Source organism: Canis aureus, chromosome 1, assembly GCF_053574225.1.
Source record: "Canis aureus isolate CA01 chromosome 1, VMU_Caureus_v.1.0, whole genome shotgun sequence".
NCBI classification, from domain to species: Eukaryota; Metazoa; Chordata; class Mammalia; order Carnivora; family Canidae; genus Canis; species Canis aureus.
This window is the reverse complement of record NC_135611.1, coordinates 118733446-118752351: the sequence shown is the minus strand read 5'-3', so window position 1 is coordinate 118752351 and position 18906 is coordinate 118733446. Positions and strand designations below refer to the sequence as shown.

The 18906-nt window shown below is 37.1% G+C and overlaps 1 protein-coding gene and 1 long non-coding RNA gene across 7 annotated transcripts in view; one reads left to right on the top strand and one right to left on the bottom strand.

The window, feature by feature from the left end:
• The window catches only part of LOC144288131 (uncharacterized), a 35107-nt gene extending 16767 nt beyond the window's left edge, over positions 1–18340 (bottom strand). Inside the window, exons 1-3 of one of the 2 annotated variants that reach the window (XR_013356136.1) lie at positions 18116–18340; positions 17350–17509; positions 16430–16627 (exon numbers count right to left, since the gene is read on the bottom strand). This is a non-coding gene — a long non-coding RNA (uncharacterized LOC144288131). Of the gene's footprint in view, positions 1–16429; positions 16628–17349; positions 17510–18115 lie in introns of those variants that run through there. The other variant, XR_013356140.1, reaches the window with a different exon arrangement.
• Positions 1–18906, top strand: part of LSM14A (LSM14A mRNA processing body assembly factor) — a 55624-nt gene that overhangs the window by 24445 nt on the left and 12273 nt on the right. For all 5 annotated transcript variants that reach the window (XM_077855741.1, XM_077855731.1, XM_077855720.1 and 2 more), the window contains exons 2-4: positions 2847–3010; positions 6113–6242; positions 12935–13057. In XM_077855741.1, the coding sequence (XP_077711867.1) occupies positions 2847–3010; positions 6113–6242; positions 12935–13057 (417 nt within the window). The remainder of the gene's footprint in view (positions 1–2846; positions 3011–6112; positions 6243–12934; positions 13058–18906) is intronic.

Below are 18906 nucleotides of genomic sequence, written 5' to 3'. Positions count from 1 at the left end.
ACAGCTTTTTTCAGAACCATTAAACTTACATTCTAAGACCATAATTTGTGTGCTTAAATGAATTTATTCATCTTTTATTTATTTAAATTCAATTAATTAACATATGGTGTATTATTAGTTTCAGAGGTAGCGTTCAGTGATTCATCAGTTGCATATAACACCCAGCGCTTATTACATCAAGTACCCTTCTTAATGCCTGTCACCCAGTTACCCCATCCCACCATTTACCTCCCCTCCAGCAACCCTGTTTCCTAGAGTTAAGTCTCTTACAGTTTGTCTCCCTCCCTTCACCTATGATCCTGTTTTGTTTCTTAAATTCCACATATGAGTGAAATCATATAACTGTCTTTCTCTGATTGACTTATTTCACTTAGCATAATATCCTAGTTCCATCCATGGCATTGCAAACGTGTTCTTCAAAGACTCTTATTTTTTGTTTGATGCTACTGTTTCTGGGAGTTCTTTAATTTGATATAGCAAAAGATAAATCTCTATAGTTTATAGTGCACTAAATCTTTTTCTGGAAATAGAGTGAAACCTTTTGATCAAATTTAGGTCTTCATGTCAGGAAGTTTCTATTATATCTTTAAGTATATTTTCTTTTATTCTGTTGTCTGGATATGCGTAACAGTCATCTTTCAACCCAGGCGCCACAGTAAAGCAGTTCTTTCTGAAATTTTCTTCCATTTCCTGTGACAAATATTAATCCTGAATGGGTTTTCTTCATCTGTCTAGTGAATACATGGGAATAGTTTGAATGGTTTTGTTAGGCCTTGGAAAACCTAATGGAGCGTGTCAGTGGTTTTTATACAAGGAGAACTTTGAGGGGGTGCTAGGATGGCTCAGTCAATTAAGCATCTGCCTTCAGTTCAGATCATGATCCCAGGGTCCTGGTATTGAGCCCCACACCGGGCTCCCCTGCTGTAAGGTGAGTCTGCTTCTCCCTCTCCCTTTGCCCCTCCGTCACCGCTTGTGTGCACTCTCTCTCACACTCTGCTTGCTCTCTCCAATAAGACTTTGACTTTTCCTCCCCCTACTTCAAGATGAATTAGCCTGTTCTGAGGCCTGAGACTGTATACATTGTGTACTGGTGCTGCTTTTGCTGCTGCTCCTGAGGTGAGAGGTGGTATTGATTTATATGTAATTTTCTTAATCTTGATTTTTCTGACTCTTAAGCCTTCCTGTCTTTGCTTTTACTTTTCTTTTCTTTTCTTTTCTTTTTTTTTTTTTAAAGATCGTATTTATTCATTCATGAGAGATGTGGAGACACAGGCCGAGGGAGAAGCAGGCTTCCTCCAGGAGCCCAGTGTGGGACTCGATCCCAGGACCCTGGGATCATACCCTGGGCTGAATATCCTTCCTTTCATATAAAGGACAAAATAAGAACCTTGTCACTTACTCCTGCCCTTATATAGTACTCTTTGGCCACTGGGGGAAGAGAAAATTCAACTAGGGTATTCTACATCTTTCCCCTTGCCACATCAGTGTTCTGTCCTCATCTACCAATATGGAGGTCCCAGTGAAAATTTTTCAGGATATGGTGTATATGGATTCTCAGATTGGTCTTCCTTTTTGGACTAACTCATTCAGTATTGGAGTAATACTTTTAAATAAAATGTCGTGGTATAAGTCTGAGATTTAGTTTCGGGGTATTTTAACTCTCTTTGTCTATTCAGTTTTAGGGAAGAATATTCTTCTGCAAGCCTACATCTATGCCACCATCTTTCTGGAAGCATAATGAGTAATAGACTTTTTAACATAAAGGAGGGAAGCATTATTTAAAAGGAAGTAACATTCATATTTAATTTAGCCCTGGATCAATTCTGCAGAAAAATGCATGCATTCAAAATGCCATACAATGTTAAGGGGTTTACTCCCTCTAGGACACTTCCCCCGACTCAAGATTTTATTTGTTTATTGGAGATAAGAGAGATAGTGACACGAATAGTGTGAAAAAACCTGAGCTGGGAGGAGAGAGAGGAGCACGCTCCGCACTGCGCAGAGAGCCCAACACAGGGTTCAGTCCCAGAACCCTGGGATCATGACCTGAGCCAAAAGCAGATATTTAACTGCGCCACCCAGATGCGCAGAGGAATTGGTTTTAAAATGCAGATTTCTGGACTCTTCCTCAGAAAGTCTGTTTCACTGGATTTGAATAGGATCCTAGAAATCTTTTTAGCCAGCTTACCCTGGTACAACTGGTCCGCAGTTTAACGTTGAGTAATGCTCTCTTAAGTGTTGAAATAATCAGATTTAATTATGAGATAGGTATTTTAGGTAACTAGGGCATTTCAGGCTGTCCCCTGGGGCTGAATACCTGACAGCTGTTTGGCTTGGCTTCTTAGAGGACCTACTACTCACTGAGATAGATGTTCCTTTTGTTGTCTTCTCTTAATCCAAAAGCTCAATTTCCCAAACTTTGGGATTTTGTGGACGGGGTAAACTTCACTTGCCATTCCACCCCCCACAACAAGAAATCTCACATAAGTTTGCCAATTTTTTATTTTGCTGAATGATCACGTTAAAAATAAATCAACAATGAAAGAACAGACATTTTTAACACCTCCTCTCACCACAACCACTAAAGATAAAAATAAATAAAAATGTAGGAAGAACAGCACTTCATAATACAGATTGTCTTTTAAATTGAGTACTTTTAGCTCTAGGCAAAACCCACTCTATTTTCCTCTTTTTTTTAAACAAAATTTTTAATCTACAGATTGAGTATTTTCTCACAGATGACATTTAAGAACTGCTGTTTATTGATACTTGGAAGATTGCATTTCTAAGAGACACCTGAATATGATGAGTATACATATATCTCACATCCTTTGTTTTCTCACCAGTTCGGTCCTTTGGTACAGAAGACAGACCAACAGATCGTCCAATACCACCTCGCGATGAAGTCTTTGAATACATCATATTCCGTGGGAGTGATATTAAAGACCTCACTGTTTGTGAGCCACCAAAACCACAATGTTCTTTGCCTCAGGACCCAGCTATTGTTCAGGTAACTGATAGTAAATTGTCTTGGAGTGCAAGAAAACTTCAAGTACATGTCTATTCTTGGGTTTTTGGTTTTGGGGTTTTTTTCCCCCCTCAATTGAGTGTTCCTTTGCTTATCACCTCTCTATCTCTCATGAATAAATAAATAAAATCTTAAAAGACAAAACAAATACATGGGATCCCTGGGTGGCTCAGTGGTTTAGTGCCTGCCTTCGGCCCAAGGCGTGACCCTGGATACCCAGGATCAAGTCCCACATCCGGCTCCCTGCATGGAGCCTGCTTCTCCCTCTCCTCTGCCTGTCTCTGCCTTTTCTCTGTGTGTCTCTCATGAATAAATAAATAAAACCTTTTAAAAAAATAAAAAAAAAAACAAATACATGATGTCTTAAAGATTGTTGATTATGAATTAGACAGGATATTCATTATAGTGCTTGTTTACGTGATAATTTGAAGTGTATGGAAACTGCCTAGATTTTATTATAGTAGCAGAGGAAGCAGATTGACATAGGAGTGTTTTCATTTTAGGGCATAACTGATTAAAAGCTTATGGCCTTTAATCAGCTGGTTTTCCTCCTGGATCTGTTTTCTTATCAGCCCTTTTTCTTTCCAGTCTTTGGTCATTTGCACTAAAATAGACTTGTTGATTGTCTTTTTTTTTTTTTTTTTTTTTTAAGTAAATACTTCTACATTTTTTAAAATTAACTTTCCCTGTTGAATGCTGTGATAAAATCTTAGTTTTCCACAAAACAGATTCTTCGAATATATATTCTCTTGCAAAAGATTTGTCTTACTTCAAGTATTAAAATACTTAATGAAGGGGCGCCTGGATGGCTCAGTTAATTGTCTGCCAATAGCTCAAGGTCAAGATCACAAGAGTCCTGGATTGAACCCCATGTTGGGCCCCCTGCTCAGTGGGGAGCCTGCTTCTCCCTCTTCCTCTGCTATTTCCCCTGCTTGTGCGCGCTCTCTCTGTCAAATAAACAATAAATAAAATCTCTTAAAAAGTAAAATAAAATACCTAGTGAACTCTTCTAAAGAAAATAGTAAGTGGTATATAAAATTAAAATGAAAAAATAAAGAGGGGCTCCTGGCTGACTCAATTGGTGGAATATATGACTCTTGATCCCAGGGTTATAGGTTTGAGCTCCATGTTTGAGTATAGAAATTTTACTTAAAAATCTTTCCCAAAAATGGAAAAAAGAGAAAGTACTTTTTAACATTTACTTAATATTTATCTTTCCTGAATATAAGTTTTTTAATAAGAAATAGTTAAATTTATTCTTAAAACATAAACTGGAAAAATTCTCTTCTCTACCCCACTCCTTGTTAAGTCTAATTTTTAAGAAAGTAAATCTGAAGGCACCCTGAGAAAATGTTAATTTTCTTAAGTGGAGGGAGAAAAGACACATTTTAATAGAGATAGCTTACACCAAAGAGTGATGTTAGCTGACTGACTGATAGTTCTCCAGGGAAATAGTTACTTAAGTTACCAACTTTATGGAATAAGAAGAACCCAGAAAACATAAGTCAAACTGTTTTTTTTTTTTTTTTTTAAGATTTTATTTATTTATTCATGAGAGAGAGAGAGAAAGAGGAACAGACACAGGCAGAGGGAGAAGCAGCCTCCATGCGGGGAACCTGATGTGGGACTCAATCCCAGGACTCCAGGATCACGCCCTGGGCGGAAGGCAGGCACCCTGGGCGGAAGGCAGGCGCTAAACTGCTGAGCCACCCAGAGATCCCCAAAACTGGTATCGAATGACTTCTAGCCACCATAAATTTTGACTTTTGATCTCTTTTTTTTTTTTTAAGATTTTATTTATTTATTCGTGTGAGACACAGAGAGAGGCAAAGACACAGGCAGAGGGAGATACAGGCTCCATGCAGGGAGCCCGACATGGGACTCGATCCAGGTCTCCAGGATCAGGCCCTGGGCTGAAGGCGGTGCTAAACCGCTGAGCCACCTGGGCTGCCCTACTTTTGATTTTTTTTTTCTTTTTTCTTTTTTTTTTTTTATTCATGAGAGACCGAGAAAGAGAGGCAGAGACACAGGCAGAGGGAGAAGCAGGCTCCATACAGGGAGCCCGACGTGGGACTCGATCCCAGGTCTCCAGGATCACACCCCCAGCTGCAGGCGGCGCCAAACCGTTGCACCCCTGGGGCTGCCCTACTTTCGATCTTTTGATTCATATGTCCAATAGTATTTATTGAGCATCTACCATGTGCCTGATACTAACAACGAGCACACAGAAAAATAACATCAGTGAGCTTATATCCTTTTGGTCATTAGTACACTCCATATTTGTATTATGAGTATTTTATATTAAGATAAATGAATATGTAGTATGCATATATATATTCTATAATACATTTTAGGTTTAGTAAACTGAAATTTTTATGTTGTAATGTTCTTTAACTTAATGATAAAAATAATATAAAATGTAAATGGTCTTGGGGCACCTGGGTGGCTCAGTTGGTTAAGCATCTGACTCTTGATCTGATCTCAGCTCAGGTCTTGATCTTAGGGTTGTGAGTTTAAGCCCTGCATTCAGTAGGCTCCATGCTAGATGTAGAGCCTGCAATCAATCAATCAATCAATCAATAAGTAAGTAAGTACATACATACATACATACGTACATAGTCTTGTGTAGGGTAGCTTTTTCTGCATCTCTTTCCTATAAATTTAATAGTGCACCTCAAATGATTGAAATAAGAGCAGAATCACAGGTAGGATACCTTATTTTTGTAAGCACCAGACTAAAACTCAGTATAACCAAATGTAATTTTTCCCATGTTTTTTCAAACAAAGCTACTTATTCAGTTAACTTTTTTCAGTTCTTTCCTAAACATGTTATAAAACTCTTAACTCTGCTTAACTGTAGAAAAATACATTTATAAGTCGCATCAAGTATAACTGGCCCATATATACAAATATTGAAATCAAGAGGTGGTTAAACCTTTGATATTAAATGCATGTTGTTAAGTTATAATTGCTTTTATATCTAGTAATTATAGAGTTTTCTTTCAGAAAGTAAATATTTGTGGGGTTTTTTATTATATACATGTTGTATAGAGCCTGGAAAAATAACCCATGGTCTTTCTTCAGTCTTCACTAGGCTCATCTACTTCCTCATTCCAGTCAGTGGGTTCCTATGGACCTTTTGGCAGGATGTCAACATATAGTCAGTTCAGTCCAAGTTCATTAGTCGGGCAGCAGTTTGGTGCTGTTGGTGTTGGTATGTTGTACTTTTTTCTTTTTCTTTGTTTTTTTAAAATTTACCTGTCTTTACCACAAATTTACAGACATGTTATTTGGTGTTCCTTTTGTAACATATTATTTTAAAGGCTTTATTTAATGTCCTTGATAATTAGTGGTTCCATGAAGGTCATCTCTCAAAATAGTCACAGTTTTTTTAAGCCTAGATCTATTCAGTTGCCAAATATCATTGAATGTTATTTTAAATTTACATAAGATTATCCATTTGAAAGAAGCTTTTTTTTTTTCCCGGGGTGCCTGGCTGGCTTAGTTGGAAGACATACAGTTCTTAATCTCAGGATCATGAGTTCGAGCCCCATGTTGGCTGTAGAGATTGCTAAAAAATATAATCTAATTTTTAAAAGTAATAATAATAAAATAAGCATTATTTTCCAACAGGATAGGTTTTCAAAAAGGGGATTGGAGGTAATGCTGTTATTATTGGGGAATAATAATGCCACTTAAAGAGTATTTATATTAGGTGTTAGGTGGAAAGATAATTACATATAGCATGTTTGAGGGTATTATGCTTTGTTTATTATAACAATGTTTTAGAAACATTAACTCTCTAAGGAGAAAGCTAGATATAATCAGATCAGCTCCATGTTCTGTTTTTAGAGCTGTGCATTTTAGCTCTTCAGTACACCTTTACTGAAATTTTCATGGTAAAGAATAACTTTTTAAATCTCAAATCCTAATCCTTAATCTTTCTTAGTTCAATTGAAATAACCATTTATCAGTTTACCTTGTTTCTCTGAATCACAAATCCAATTTCAGGTATATCTTGAAACCCATTAGTATGTTAACAAGTTTTATTAAAATTAATTCCTTTTTATAAATATACTTTTTATGTAGTTGTGACTTTTCAAGTAATGTAAATGTTTCACTTATTCATAAAATCAAAAAGGGTGGGAAAAAATAAATCCTTAAATTGGATATATACACACAACTGGTGCTAAATATATATCAAATTGATAGTATAACCACACAGAAAAAAAGAATTTAAGTAACTTTTACACTCTTGGTAGGGATATATTGTAAGAACAAATAGAACTGTAAAAAAAACATTGGCTAAGTGTTTGTAATTGGTAGTGGTATTGGTGGTGTTAATTTTGAAACTGTTTTGTATGTGTTATAGGATAGGGCAAATGACTAATAATATATTGATGTTATTGGGAAATGCTGTTCTTTCCATGGAGAAAGGAGATAGAAATATAGAGGTAGGGAAGAACCCTGTGGTGTTGAATGTGAATTGGAAGCATGAATGTGAACTTGTTTTTTAAAAACTGGTTACTTCCTAACTCTTCATAGAAAGGACCTAGAAGCAGTGATACCTGTAGCAAAGAATATGTGTAGACCCAGTTCTTGGTTTCTAAGTACCATTTCCCACTAGAGGGAACATGGGCCCCTTGAAAGCGGGGGAAACAATGCTCTTTTTTTTTTTTTTAAGTAATCTCTACACCCAATGTGAGGCTCAAACTCATGGCCCCAAGATTAAGAGTTACATACACTTTCAACTGAGCCAGCCAGGTGCCCCAACAATGCTCTTTTTTTTTAATCCGAAAAGTGCCAGCTAATAAATAGAAGGTTGGGTAGATATAGAAAATCACCATTTTTGTAATATTTAGTTTATGAATTAGCAAGGATTATCAGTGGATGCTAAAAATCATTGGGTGAACAGTATTGGGCAGAATGTTAGAATGGCCTTAAAGAATCCCACAGTTAGTTAATTACACAGGGGACAACATCGTGCCTTAATAATGGAGACGTCTGGTCACCATTTTAATCAAGTCATAAAGTTTGGCATTGCCATAGTTAACAAGTATCTCCTAATGTGATGATATAGGAAGGAGGTAAGTCCATTTTTACCCTGTTAGCTGTAACTATTAGTATCCTATTCTAAGGGTTTAAATGAGGGACATTGTAAATTATCCTTTTGAGACTCCTTTCACTAAATTGAATAGTTGGCTAACATTGAGATTATTACTGTACTTACTTCATACATTACTGTGAAGTTTGCATGACTTAACAGGTTTTAAGAATTACAATAGGGTCTAGCACATAGTGTTACATAGTAAATACTGTTTCTGCCATTCTTCAGAGCCTGCTCTTCTAACCAGAGTATCTATTTCTTATAAATGTTTTTATCTAATTTTAATATTATTGGGAATTGCTAGTTAACTGTTCTTTAGGCAGAGGGTTTTGTTTGTATTTTCTGTGTCAGTTGAGTAGCTTTTGTAGTAGAAGATTATTTTTCATTTGTTGATTTCCATATTGGTAAGATAATTTGTGGAGTGACTAGAGAGCTATATATAATATTTAGAAGTTGTTAAATGAGGAGGAGGAGGAAAATTGGAGCATTGACTAAGGTAGTAGGTGTTTTTTAGAAAAGGAGAAACCCAGATATGGTTTGTGTTGGCACAGATTAAGCCAGACTTTAATCAATCCCTAGCGCAATTAATCCTTGAACAAATGGGTTTGAACTGTGCAGATTCACTTATGTGTGGGTTTTTCCCAATAAAGACATTAGGAAATGTATTTTTGCTACCTTATGATTTTTTTTAAGATATTTATTTGAGCAAAAAGAGTACATGCATGAGCAGGTAGAAAGGCGGAGAGGAAGAGAGAATCTTGAGCAGAAACTGGCCTCAGTCTCACGACCCTGAGATCATAACCTGGGCTAAAACCAATAGTTGGATACTTAACTAACTCAACCACCCAGGTGTCCCCATATGATTTCCTTAATAACATTTTCTTTTCTCTAGCTTACTTTAATATTCTGACTTAAAAAGGAAGTTTAAATCAGGGAAACACTTGCTATTTTAGGGAAAAATTTTCTCCATTTTAGTGTTTATATATTATAGTCTTTTTATAGGTTTTTTTTTTTTTTTTTTTTTTTTTTTTTTGCAGCTTATATCATATGAAGGATTACTATCTATAGGGCTTCCAGAAATAAGAACCTACAACCCAGCAGAAAGAGAAGGCAGGTGTTAGGAACTAATAATTAACTTTGCCTTTTTCAGAAAGAAAGGAATACAAATGTCCCCTAAACATGGAAAAATGATTAAATTTCGTTAATAATAAGATTCATAAATTAAATTTGTACTGAGACACTATTTCTCAGTATCAGTTTGGAAAAAGCCCAAAAGTTTGAGTATATGTATAATTTTTTTCAAGATAGTGAGGAATCAGATATTTTTACACATTGAAAGGAGTGATACACCAGACAATTAAAACATTGTTTTGTTTTGTTTTGTTTTGTTTTGAGCTGATGCTAAAATGATTCTTAAGTGCTAAGATTTGGTCTTTATTGACTTTAATTTATGAATCCTTAGGAAAAATTAATGATCCCACAGGATCATTAGGAAGGGATAAACAGCAAAAGGAAACAGCAAAACAGCCATACCATGCTAAGTCTCATAATACACTTTGTGGATAAGACAGAGAACTAATGACTGAATAGACAGACAGATGGGTACATTTTAACTGGTTAAATAGTCAAACCATATTAGACAATGATTGTCTTAGGTCTCCAGTGTTTCATACAGATTAATTTTTAACCTCTGAGTTTGATGAACATTTAGAAGACATGCTTATGAACTTTATACATAGCATAGAGCATAAAACTTATAAACATTTAATACATTGGGGCTGACAGACTGAGGAGTGTTAAAGATCCACTTTAGTAAAGTGTAAGGGAATTAAACATTCCAGGTAAAAGGCAGATCATCAAACTGAATTAAAAAAAATTACAAGACCCAACTATATATTTTTTATAAGAAATACACTGAAAGACAGAAGGGAAAAGAATAAGAAACAGCATGTTATACCATACAAACACCAATAAAACTATATTAGACAAATTAACATCAGACAAAAAAACTTAAAGCTTTATCAGGGGTACTACCAGAGATAAAGAAGGATTGTTTCTCCTGCAGGAGACATTTGGTAACATGTGGAGACATTTTTGGTTATCACAACTGAAGGATATTAGTAGTATGTAGAGGGTAGAGGCCAGGGATGCTACCTAACATCATAAAATACAGAGGTCAACTCCTCACAAAATGATAATAGTGCTAAAGTTGACAAAACTGCTCTATAAGGAAAACCACAAAATATTGCTGAGAGAAATTAAAGTTCTAAATAAATGGAGAGTTGATCCAGGCTCATTGGTTGTAAGATTCAGTATTATTACTTTCAAGTTAATATTTTTCCCAAATTGATTTACAGAGTGAACATAATCCCAATCAGAATCCCAGTAGACATCTTAAAATAGAAATTGACGGGCACTTGGGTAGCTCAGTCAGTTGGGCATCTGACTCTTGATTTTGGCTCAGGTCATGATCTCAAGGTCATGAGTTTATGCCTCATGCTGGACTCATAGCTGGAAATGGAGCCTGCTTGGGATTCTCTCCCTCTGCCTCCCCACCCCTGCTCTTCCTCTCCCTTGTTTTGTCTCTCAGAAAGAAAGAAGGGGGGAGGGAGGGAGGGAGGGAGGAAGGAAAGAAAAAGAAAAGAGAAAGAAAGGAAAGGAAAGGAGGAAGAAAGAAAAGAAAAGAAAAGAAAGAAAGATCGACATGCTGATTCTACTATTTATTTGGAAATATAAAACCTAGAATAGCCAAAATAGTCTTGAAGAAGAAGAAAGTTGAGGCATCTGGGTGGCTTTGAGAGTTTAAGCATCCAATTCTTAGATCTCAGCTCAGGCCTTTATTTCAGGGTCATTAGTTCAAGCCCTGTGTTGGGTTCCATGCTTGGCATGGAACCTACTGAAAAGAAGAAGAAAGTTTGAGGTTTATTTGTGGTTTCAAGATTTACTGTAAAGTTAGAGAAATCAGAACAGTGAATTATTGATATAAGGATAGACAAATAGACCGGAAGTAAAGAATAGAGCATACAGAAATAGACTTAAATACTGATTTAAAACAGAGATGGCCAGTGCAGTTCAATGGAGAGGGGGAAATATCCTTAACCAATAATGTTCCGATATCTACTTAGAAAAAATTAACCTTGGTTCCTACCTCACACCATATGTAAAAAACAATTTGAGGGGTGCCTGGGTGGTGCAGTCAGTTAATCATCCCACTCTTGGCTCAAGTTGTGATCTCAGGGCTGTGAGATTGAGCCTCACATCAGGCTCCGTACTCATTGTGGAATTTGCTTAAAATTCTCCCTCTCCTTTTGCCCCTCCCCTCTGTTCTTTTTTTCTCTCAAATAAATCCTAAAAAAAAAATAATTTGAGATAAATCAGGCGAATTAGAGTAAGGAACTCAGAAAAGAGATGGAGGAAATAAAAATAGAGTTTGCTAATCAGAGAGCAAGCAGTGGGAGGTTAGAGGAGGTGGAGAAACAAAGCAGCATGGAGATAAGACTGTATATCATCAGAGTGGCTTATGTCTTGGTCATTGCCCAGAAAAACTAGTGATAATGGGATGGATTGCGAGCATTAGTCCCCACATTTCTGGCAATGTGGGAGGTTATGTTGGGCCTCTCCTGAGCTGGCGAGGTCTCTAGCCTAACTAGATTACACCTTCAAGGGAGTCCCATTGATTCTCATTGTCTGAGATTCTATGCTAGGTTCTGATGCCCTGTTTTAAAGGGGATATGAAGAACTAAGATTTATTAAATTGGTGGGGGTGGTGTTAAAGACTGTGGGAAGGTGAGTAATGGTTGAAGGAACTGGAGTTGCTTAGCTTGGAAATGAGAAGGTGGTGAGAGGCATGATCATGGTCTTCAAATATTTAAGTGCAGATGAGTAAACTGCTATGGAGTAGACCAGTGAAAATAAGAAAAGTGGTGAGAGAAGAGGTAAGCAAATAAGGGTAGGGCCTTATAAATTGAGGTAAGTAGTCTGAACTTTTATGTTGAGGGCAGTGGAAAGCCATCACAGGATCCTAAGCACTGTAATGTGGTTATCACATATCCGTATTTCACCAAGAGATTGTTCTGACTACCATCTTCAGGTTGGATTTAGAGGTAGGGGAAGAAGAGAAACTGAAATAGTTCCTTCTGGAGAAAACCTACATAGATTAAATAGAAGAGAACATAGCATATGAAAAGTGAATGAATGATCTGTAAGTACTGTAGAAATTTAGAGGAGATTGACATAACCTCATGTAGCAAAGAATATGGGCCCTTTGTAGGAATTTGTTATTCATATTACCAGAAGTTTTTGTGGTTGCTTTAGGCAGAATGCAGCCCCACGGTACCATCCTGGAGGGAAGCATTGAAATGAGCTGGAGTTCATTGGCTTGCCTTGGAAATGCTGGACAAGCTCTTCATAGACATGTCTGCCAATTTGGCTGTTTGTGCAGATACTCAGTATTAAAATAATTACAATACTGGTGTAGACTGTACCATTTCTGCTACTTCTCTATCCGACATGGGTCTTTGCTGTCTTAGCTCCATAAGGACAGTATTGCTGTATAAAAATTTACAGCCAAGAATGCTGGAATATATATTGGTTTGCTTTTTTCATAAAGTTTAAAAGATTTGTCAAATTACTTTTTATGCGCTTTCATTAATTTCCAGGATTATTCATTTGCATGCATGTTGCAGGGGAGGGATGGCAGCAGTTTTTATCATCATTAAAATGGTATATTACTTTATGTAATTGAAAAGTTTAAATTAAAAAATACATGTCTTTTTGTCATTAAAAAAAATCTCTTAAAGCTGGAAGCTCTTTGACATCCTTTGGAACAGAAACATCAAACAGTGGTACCCTATCCCAAAGTAGTGCAGTTGGTTCTGCCTTTACACAGGATACAAGATCACTAAAAACACAGTTATCTCAAGGTAAGCTTTTTTTTCCTTTGTATGTTTCCATTCATAACATCTTTAGTGGTCTTTGTCTTTCTCTGAATGTAAGACCTTTTACAGCTTGCAAATCACATGTATACTTTCTATTTGGTCCTTTTAAGATTTTTCTCCTAATTGCTGTTGCAATGAGAATATTATTGAATGACATGCATTATTTAAGACTCTTTACAATTCTGAGATCATAAAACTGGGAACCAGTGAACATTCTCTAAGCTTGGCACTTTTTTGTAATGCAATTATATGACTTGTATATAATACTTACATATATCTAATTAGTACCAGCATCACCACTCAAGATGAACTATTCTTGATAACTTGAATGGCAGCTTAAAAAAACCAAACTGTTTTATGCTGTTGGGTCTTTCCTAGCATGCTCACAGAATCTAGAGCAGTGGTTCTTAGTGTGGGCTACCCACAACCAAATCATCATCTGGGGTGCTTCTTAAACATGTAAATCCTGGGGCACCTGTGTGGCTCAGTTGGTTAAGCTTCTGCCTTCAGCTCAGGTCATGATCCCAGAGTCCTGGGATTGAGCCCCACATCTGGCAGCTGCTCAGTGGGAAATCTGGTCTCCCTCTCCCCCTGTTCATTGTCACACAGTCTCTCTCAAATAAATAAATAAAATCTTTTAAAAAACCCGACCAAACTGAAAAAAAAAAGTAGATCCTGACAACTGCTATATCAGAATTCTTGGAGTTTGGCAATGTGCATTATAATTAGCCTCTTGAAGGATCCTGTTTAATTTTTAAGATTTATTTATTCATGAGATATAGAGAGAAACAGGCAGAGACCTAGGCAGAGGGAGAAGCAGGCTCCCTGCGGGGAGCCTGATGTGGGACTCAATCCCAGGACCCCAGGATCATGACCTGAGCCAAAGGCAGATGCTCAACTGCTAAGCCACCCAGGTGTCCCTGTTTAATTTTTTTTTTTTAACTATTTTTCTACCAGCCAGTTTTGTAGTCTTTGGTGGTCCCAAGATTCTGTATCTGTTTTTACCTACAGCTGAAGTGGTTGTTATTGGCTCATTGCCTTATATGGATGTTCACTTTTAAATAAAACAATATAAAATCATTTCAGAAGGATGCTATAATTACAGGACAATATTGTTTAAAGCTCTTGAGAGTAAAATCAAGCTAATGCTAAACATAATCCTATGCATTTCACTTTAGATATTTTACTGTCATTCATATTAATTTTATATAACTTAATTTTTTAACATTCTAAAAATTTGTTGTAGATGAATTAGAAATATAGTAAATAGGGCAGCCCCGGTGGCGCAGCGGTTTGGCACCGTCTGCAGCCTGGGGTGTGATCCTGGAGACCCGGGATCGAGTCCCACATCGGGCTCCCTGCATGGAGCCTGCTTCTTCCTCTGCCTGTGTCTCTGCCTCTCTCTCTCTCTCTGTGTCTATGAATAAATAAATAAAATCTTAAAAAAAAAAAAAAGTTATATAGTAAATATAAGGAAGAAAATAAAAACACCCATAGTCCTGCTATTCAGAAATAGCAATTACTTTTTGGTTTTTACTCTTCAGACTTCTTTCTAGGTTAATAGAAGTGTATATTTCTGTGTAGCTGTTTTGGATTTTTTCCTTTTACGAATTCTTTCTTAGATAAAATTCTTCATCTTCTCAAGGCTTAGTTTTCTAAACTATAAAATGGGACCCTAGGGGCGTCTGGCTGACTCAGTCAGTGGAGCACATGACTCTTGATTTTGGGGATGTGGATTTGTGCCTCACATTGGGTTATAGAGATTACTTAAAAATAAAATCTTTAAAAAGGTAACATAAAGGGGCCCCTGAGTGGCTCAGTTGGTTGAACGGCTGGCTGACTCTTGGTTTCAGCTCAGGTCTTGATATCAAGTTTGTGCGATCAAGCCCTGCAGTGGGCTCCACATTGAGCACAGAGTCTGCTTCAGAGTCTCTCTCCCCCCTGCTTGTGCATGCACTCTCTAAATAAATAAGTGAAATCTTAAAAAATAAGAATAAATAAAATGGGGCTTTATTGATAACTTATGAGAATCACATTTTAAATATGTATATAGTGCCCTTAGCATAGTGCCATTAACATAGTACTTAGTAGATGTTAGCTATTTTATTTTTTTTTTTAATTTTTATTTATTTATGATAGTCACACAGAGAGAGAGAGGCAGAGACACAGGCAGAGGGAGAAGCAGGCTCCATGCAGGGAGCCCGATGTGGGATTCGATCCCGGGTCTCCAGGATCGCGCCCTGGGCCAAAGGCAGGCGCCAAACCGCTGTGCCACCCAGGGATCCCAGATGTTAGCTATTTTAATCAGTAGTGAACATTAACCTTACTGCTGAGCCACCCGGGCTGCCCTCTTTCAGGAATTTTTAGCTAAATCAAGAACACATGAAAAAAAAATCAGCATAAATATTGGGATTAATATTATTTGCCAGTGTTACAACTTTTCTACTTGGAATTAAGAATTCACTGAAAAACCTAGAACTAAAGGACTACAATTAGAGGTAAACTATAAACTTATACATATAAAAACCAATAGTAGGGGCAGCCCGGGTGGCTTAGCAGTTTAGTGCTGCCTTCAGCCCAGGGCCTGATCCTGGAGAGCTGGGATCGAGTCCCACATCAGGCTCTCTGCATGGAGCCTGCTTCTCCCTCTGCCTGTGTCTCTGCCTCTGTGTGTGTGTGTGTGTCTCTCATGAATAAATAAATAAAATCTTAAAAAAAAAACAAAACAGTAGTTGTCCTAAAACCTAACCCACTGATCATATAATGGAGATAAAAGAAGATGTTCACAATAAAGAAATAGAAATTATATGTGAAATACGTAAGAAATTCAGCAGACCTCTGTAGAAAATACAAAATGTAGTAGAGGGACATAAAAGAAGTCACATGTAATCAGAGAAACAGATCTTATTCCTAGATACAGAGATGTACTATTGGGAAGACGTTGTGTCTCATATTAATTAAATTTACAATACTTTTGGGATCCCTGGGTGGCTCAGCTTATTGGCGCCTGCCTTTGGCCCAGGGCGCGATCCTGGAGTCCCAGGATCAAGTCCCACATCGGGCTCCTGGCCTGGAGCCTGTTTCTCCCTCCTCCTGTGTCCCTGCCTCTCTCTCTCTCTCTCTCTCTCTCTCTCTCTCTCTCTCATGAATAAATAAATAAATCTTTAAAAAATTTACAATACTCAAGAGCCAATAAAATGAAAGCTCATCCACTGGAAAAAAAAAAAATTTACAATACTTTTAATAAATCTAAATGGAATTGTAGCAGAACTTAATAAAAGATACACAGACCTAAAAAAAAAACATGGACGTATAGACAGACATTTTTTTATAAGATTTTTAAATTTAATTCCTGCACTGCTTTATTTTATATGTATTTTATTATCAAGTAGGTAAGCCCTGTGTCATTACTTTTATTTTAAAAATTTGTCTAATTGCAGCACGTGGGTGGCTCCGATGGTTAAGGGTCCTGGGATGGAGCCCTGCAACAGGCTCCCTGCTCAGTGTCAAGTCTGCTTCTTCCTCTCCTCCTGTTTGTGCTCCCTCTGTCTAGCTCTAATAAATAAAGTCAGAAATAGTTCCAAATATAAATAAGTGATTAATACATGATAAAGATATTTTTAAATTAGTAGAGGAAGGCTGGCCGCCCAGTAAGTGATGTTGGGACAGACAACTCCCTAATCATTTGGGAAAAGTAGATCTGGGCAGTCCTGGTGGCGCAGCGGTTTAGCGCTGCCTGCAGCCCAGGGCCTGATCCTGGAGACCTGGGATCGAGTCCTGTGTCGGGCTCCCTGCATGGAGCCTGCTTCTCCCTCTGCCTGTGTCTCTGCCTCTCTCTCTCTCTCTCTCTCTCTCTCTCTCAATCAATCAAAATCTTTTTTTAAAAAAGTAGATCTGTGCTCGCTTCAGCAGCACATATACTGAAATTGGGAAAAGTAGATCTAGATTCTTTCCCTCATACTTAGGACTAAAATATATTTTAAATAGATTTAAAATTTTTTCAAGTACAATCGCTTCTTGGCCTTTTGGCTAAGATCAAGTGTAAAATTTTTCAAGTACATATTATAAGAGAGAGGTATATTTATATAAAGCAGTGAACAAAAAAGCCTGGGACTCTACATTTAAGTTTTATAAATGAAAACTTCTGAACTTTACAGAATTAAAATACTAGAATTTTCTTTGAACTGGTAAGAATATGCAGATAGGTCAAGGGGCTGTGTTTTTATTATGCTGAAACCAGCTTCTGGGTTTATTCCTAACGGTATGTCCTGCGTTACCTGCATTTCCCTGCGTATAACGCAGCTACCAGTATGACTTAGAAGACTTTAGTCATAGAGGTTTTGAAAGTGCACAGCAGACGAGTCCTTGCTTGCAGTGATCAGCCCATCACTTGTGGTTCTGCAACACTTGTGGGTCACAGGATCTTTTCTCAAAAGCCTAAATGAGACAAGTTTTAGAAATTTATATAAGGTCATTTAGGGGCGCGTAGGTGGTTCAGTTGGTTAAACATCTCCTTTCAGCTTAGCTCATGATCCCTGGGATCAAGCCCCACATCAGCTCCCTGCTCACTGGGGAGTCTGCTTCTCCTCTCCCTCTGCCTCTACCCCCTGCTCCTGCAGGTGTGCGTTCCCGCTCGCTTGCGCTCTCTCGCTCACTCTTTCTCAGAAATAAAACCTTTTTTAAAAAAGTATATCATTTAAATATTATTTATATTACAATAATCAATACTGTAAAATTGAATAATAGGCTTTTCAAAAAACTTAGCACTTGTTTATAAGTAAATCCCTGTATAAGGTGATAAGTAATCACAAAATATTTTCTCATAGGCTAGAACTTCTACAAACCACCATGATTCCCATTATGATCAATGGAATATTGCATTGTTTCTGTTAATGGTAGAGTAAGCTTTGGCATTAATGGCTGGAAATAGTGATACACATTTGTAATTTACAAGCTTTCAAGAACCATAAACTTGGGAAAATTACTAATAAACAGTCCCTAAAGCATCTGGTACATGGAAACCAATGCATTGTCAACACTCACCAATTCACCAGTGGTTGGAGCCTGTGCACATATGCACAGTTGGGTAGTAACATTTACAGCATACTTGGAATTTTTTTTTACATGAAATGAGCAGAATTTTCTTAAGCAGAACATATTATGGTGCAATATCATAGGATATGAAAGCACCTTCACCAGAGATTTGCAGCAAACATTATAGAGACAAAACATGATGGGAGCATCTGATGTTACATTCTTCTGTTCATACTGTGACCACACTCTGACCTCATAAAAGGAAAAATGGGAGTTTGTAAGTACACAACTCATATTAAGCAAAGGCTTCCAAAAGATCTTCCAAATGGCCAGAAATGAATATAGCTACTGTGTAATAATCTGAAGGGTGTATTTGTTGCTGGCCTTTGAGTATTGTTGTATAATTGCCCAAGCCCCTAAGGTATTGAAGGACTTCACCTGTCTAACTTTCTAGTTCTTTACTTGCTTTATAATGTAATGGAGATAATACCTACAGATATAAAAGTACCACTTTAGACATTTCTTCGGAAAGTACTAACAATTTTAGGTTATAGCCTCTGGAAATAATGGCCAAAGCATCAATATAATCTTGTGTTTGTCATTATTGGGGAAAGCCTGCATCCTACTTGCATACATCATGATCTTTGATAATATTCCTGAGAAGTATTGCCCAGGCAGCAGTTTTTGAAAAACTTACTAAAATCTTATTCCACCAGGTAGAAATACAAATAAAGTTCCATTGGTTAATTGGTTGGTTGTTGGGGATTTTGGTTTTGTTTTGTTTTGTTTTAAATGTTTCT